Source organism: Epinephelus fuscoguttatus, linkage group LG2, assembly GCF_011397635.1.
Source record: "Epinephelus fuscoguttatus linkage group LG2, E.fuscoguttatus.final_Chr_v1".
Taxonomy (NCBI): Eukaryota; Metazoa; Chordata; class Actinopteri; order Perciformes; family Serranidae; genus Epinephelus; species Epinephelus fuscoguttatus.
The window spans coordinates 40872743-40877542 of record NC_064753.1 but is presented as its reverse complement, the minus strand read 5'-3'; the positions used below and the strand labels follow the sequence as shown (position 1 = coordinate 40877542).

The following is a 4800-nucleotide window of genomic DNA, read 5'->3' as shown; positions in this document are numbered from 1 at the left end:
TTAATTTTCCCAAGATCAGACTCTTATAATGTACAACTCATTAAAATGACACCACTGTGATTTCAGCAGACGACACTTTGGTGTCTGTAGACAAAATCTACAGGAGAAAAAAACAGGTGACAACTTTAAACAAACTTAAAAACAAATTCAAATCAATCTGTCTGTGAGCTGAGATAATTTCACCTGTTTGGACAAATTGTCCTAAACTGTTGTCCAGTAATGACACACTCACACACACCTACACACACACTTTGAGATCAGAGACCGTTACGACTGCGTGACACTTTGACCCCCTCAGCAGGACATCAGACTAAAGCACTCAGCAGTCTCATCTCTGTGTCAGTCAACTGGACTAAAGTGCCTCACATAGTTAGAAATGACATCTACACTCCTATAATGTTACTGAGACTGTACTGTTAATTTAATGCAAATGGTGTTATGTTAATTAAGTTTCAGTCTTTCTTGATCAACCTGACAATTTGATCTGATAAATCTGATTTTTTCATGAATGTGTAAAAATACCATGACTCACCATTACATTGGTCTGAATAATTAATAGGATTGTTTTGTTTGGTGGACAAAACACCAAAAAAAACAGGTACTGTTTAAAACTGTCAAATTTCCAACACGCTTGCTCTGACCACACTCACCTCTGGACCCAGCCTTCATTGTGATCTCAACACCACACCTGTATAGTTTGTTGACTGCAATTTACATGGTTGTGCACGCAATCACATTTAAAAATCTGTCCACAGACAGACATATAAACACCTTTCTTGACTTAATCTCTGCTATTTTATCACTGTTTGAGTCCTCTTATTATCAATAATGAAAATTATGATAATAAGTCACTGCAGTGTGAACAGAAGTAAAGTCCATAACAAACTGTTTCATTTAGAAATATACTGTAACCTTTTACATACACTTTTGGGAAACATGTTTTTATGCATGAGAACTCCCTGAAACATTTTTCTAAACTGTGACTAAACTTTATCTGCAGTTATATGAACAGTATCCACATGTCAATGTCAGGTGAAACTGTGACAAAAAGTTAACATGTAGGTACAAAACCCACTCACACTGCAAAAATGTTCATCTTAAAAAGTCGTTTTATGTATTTGTTTTTATAATCAACATTTGGTTACTCTGGCAGGAGTCTAAATTAAAATAAAAGGCCTGAAGAGTCATTTAAGTTTTTTTGTTTTTTTTTTAAGTTAACATGAGAAGATCAAAGTCAACAGCAGGACCCTGCCGTTCACAAAAAAAAAAAAAATCTAGATCTGAATAATCTGGATATTTTTCCTGACTTAAAGTCACTTTAGGTGTTCTTAATTGAAGTGACAGAAAGCAGCATGAAGATGCAATTGTTAGAAACTACTTTTGACTGTGTCATTGTTGTAAATATAAAGTGACAAATGAAAGTTAAAATTAAGTAATTTTTGTTTGATATTAACAGCTATTTGTGGAATTATTTTATGAGGACAAAATCTGTTTTTTTTAACGTTACGTTGTTAAAATATTAATAGGTAGCCTGAAGTCTACTTTATTACTGTAACTGTTAAACAAATCAAGCGCAACATATAAATATAACTGTATATATATTTGACAAATTTTAAAGTTTAACTGCATTCTGTTCCTGGAGAATCCTGATCTTTTGGATCAAAGGTATCCCAATCCTACTGAAAAGCTCTGAACAGCCCACACTGAAGGTTTGATCCATCCATCGATTACATGATCTAATGCGATATCAGAATCCCTTTATTTCTTTTGAATAATCCATTTTCAAGATTTGATCCAATACGACCAGATTACTTTTGAACAACTGGGCCCTGGATCAATGATCAGTTAAGATGAACTCTTTTATTGCTTCCTTCTTGTTGCTGAGTTTCACCCCAGTGACACCCTCCTGCACACACGCGTGCACACACACACACACACACACACACACAAACCACACCCCTCAGGTCATTGGTCACTTACACCACAGCCCCGCCTCCACACTGACTCCTTTATAAGACAACCCAAGCTGAGGGAGCTGAAGTTACACAGACTGGCCCTTTAACTCACACTTATCTCCTCTGCAATCAGTTTCCACTTTCTTATCAACTGACTTTGACAGCAGACTTCTAGGAGACACCTTGCTTTTCTTTTTCTACCCTTTCTTTCTTTTAACCCCTTTTCAGTTTGACAAACACTGTGTGGAGACTTTTTCAGTCAGAAGAGGAACTTTTCAGAGGACTTCTTCTCTTCTACTTCTTCTTATAGCTCTGAGAGAATCTTCTACGGAGGCCAATGGATCTCTCCGACCTTCCCTTCCCTCTCTCCTCTGCTGACGACCTCTACGATGACCCCTGCTTCAGCACCAGCGACATGAACTTCTTTGACGACCTTGACTCCCGGCTGATGCACGCCGGTCTGCTGAAGACAGAAGACCATCTTCACCACCATCATCACCACCACCACGTCCCCACCACAGAGGAGGACGAGCATGTGAGGGCCCCCGGGGGCCTCCACCAGGCGGGAGGGCACTGCCTGCTTTGGGCCTGCAAGGCCTGCAAGAGGAAAACGTCACACGAAGACCGGAGGAAAGCAGCGACGATGCGAGAAAGGCGGCGGCTTGGTAAGGTCAACGACGCCTTTGAGACCCTGAAACGCTGCACGGCGGCAAATCCAAACCAGCGGCTGCCTAAAGTGGAGATCCTCCGCAACGCCATCAGCTACATCGAGTCACTGCAGGCACTGCTGAGGACCAGCAGGGACGACAGCTTCTACCCACAGCTGGAGCACTACTCAGGGGATTCAGACGCCTCCAGCCCCCGCTCCAACTGCTCCGATGGCATGGTGAGTCCGAGAACAGCTGAATGCTTCATGTGCTGCCTCATGAAATGTTTGGAATGTGTTTGGGATACTTATTTTTGGCTGCAGCGCTTCAATACAGTTTCAATGAAGGGAGTCTTTAAAATCAACTTTAAAATCAAATTTCAAGCCTAAATCTCATTTTGTTTTGACTCTGAAATGTTTTGCACTAAACCACGAGATATGCTCCACATTTGAAACAGTCAGCCAGTTTAAATTATGGAAAGCAATATGATAATTATTTAGACAGAATGTGGAAATAAAGGCATAATCAGATTTTTCTAAAATACAGCAGACATTCATAACTGATTAACTCCTCAAATTGTTTTTCAATATGAAATATGTTTTGACCTGTGTCCTAGTTTTGCTGTTGGCATGCACATGGAAGTTTTAACTTAAAAGTTAGCAGAAGAGTCGTGCAGTTCAACACTTGAAAACCTGTGCAGCTTTAAACAAGTCACAGATGGTTATCTGACATATTGATCCCAATAATATGCTAAAATGTAAAACGAAGGCACACAGATGTGATGAAAGTGATTCTTTTTCAGACCAAAATGTCTGTTGTGATTTAACATTTTAAAATTCAAATAAACTCTGCAAAACACTTGCTTAAGTAATTAAGTGATAAAAAAAACACATCAAAAGTTAAAAAACTGATCTCTTTCAGCATAAATCATGTTTTAAATTCAGCTAAATATTTAATCAGTTTTACTGATTTACTGCTGTACTATATCGTCTCTGTGTATCATTCCTTTCCTCAAACATCATGTCCACTAATCATTCAATGATATTTCATTTGTTGACTTAATTAACTTTATTTATCTGTTTCCAGGTGGATTTCATCTCTCCGTGTTCAACCAGAAGTGAGAACAGTGACGGTTCCTACTGCGGCCACACAGACGGTCAGTTTCACATTCACATCTTCACTCCTTTAGGATGATTAAGAGCTGTTTCTCTTTTAATGTGTTTCCGTTTTATGACTCAATTCTGATGGTGTGTTTGTACTTAAATACTTTCTTTAAAGTAACTAGCTTATTCTTTGATATGACCAATTTGTACTTTAAGCTGAATATATTCTTTATTGATATACAGATTTGTCTTTTAATTTGACCACACTGTAATTTAAAGTAACTTGCCTCTCCTTTTAAAAAGTCCAGCTTGAGTTTCACTGTTAATATGACCACTTTTCCCCTTAAATGTGTCTGCTTTCTCTTTTAGTGTGACTAGTTTATGACTCAGTTTTACTTTAAAATGAGTGCTACCTTTTTAGTTAAAGTAAAATGACAGGTTTGTCCATTTAATTCTCTAAAATTACAAAATTCTTCTTAAATATGACCCTTGTTAAAAAAAAAAATCAAAATCAGATAACGAAGATGTCTTTTAATATGTCCTCTCTGTCATTTAACATAACTTTTTTTGTTTGATTTGACCAGTTCCCTCTAAATACAACCAGTTTCTCCTGTGATATAACTTGTCCTTGAATATGAGAAGTTACTTTTTTAATATGATCATTGCCTCTTTCAATAAGACCTCTTCCTAATATGACATATTTCTCATGAAAAAAGAAACATCTCAGCCAACAGAGCAAACCTTAACGTTGCCTGTTTCTTTCTCACAGATTCCAGCAGCAGTAAACCATCCCTCATTTCCAGTTTGGACTGTTTGTCCAGCATCGTAGAGCGGATCAGCACCGATCCAGCTGTTGCCCCTCCAGGCGACAGCGTGGTCCCCCAAGGCCCTGGATCACCTCAGAGCAGCCCTGCAGGCTCCAGTCCCCCTGCTGAACCCAACAGCATCTTCGAGCCGCTCTGAACCTGAAGGAACCGAGGACTTATATTCCACAAAAAGCCAAAAACCAGCTTCATTTTCTCTGAAGTTTGAGTCCAGTTTCTTCAGTTTTCAGCCTCTTAACAAACTGAAGATGGCCGCTGTGTTCCAATAATC

The 4800-nt window shown here is 38.6% G+C and overlaps 1 protein-coding gene across 1 annotated transcript; it reads left to right on the top strand.

Moving 5' to 3' along the window:
• Positions 1–2054: 2054 nt before the first annotated feature.
• On the top strand, positions 2055–4800 carry LOC125906037 (myoblast determination protein 1 homolog). The gene is made up of 3 exons (XM_049604418.1): positions 2055–2841; positions 3689–3758; positions 4475–4800. Exons 1-3 carry the CDS (start codon positions 2293–2295, stop codon positions 4666–4668), a joined length of 813 nt encoding a protein of 270 aa, XP_049460375.1. The 5' UTR covers positions 2055–2292; the 3' UTR covers positions 4669–4800.

Bases quoted from the DNA above. Each gene is read 5' to 3' on its own strand.
- LOC125906037 (XM_049604418.1), top strand. From the start codon at position 2,293: ATGGATCTCTCCGACCTTCCCTTCCCTCTCTCCTCTGCTGACGACCTC. The intron at 2,842-3,688 runs GTGAGTCCGAGA...ATCTGTTTCCAG, and splicing joins CCAACTGCTCCGATGGCATG to GTGGATTTCATCTCTCCGTG. The intron at 3,759-4,474 runs GTCAGTTTCACA...TCTTTCTCACAG, and splicing joins CTACTGCGGCCACACAGACG to ATTCCAGCAGCAGTAAACCA.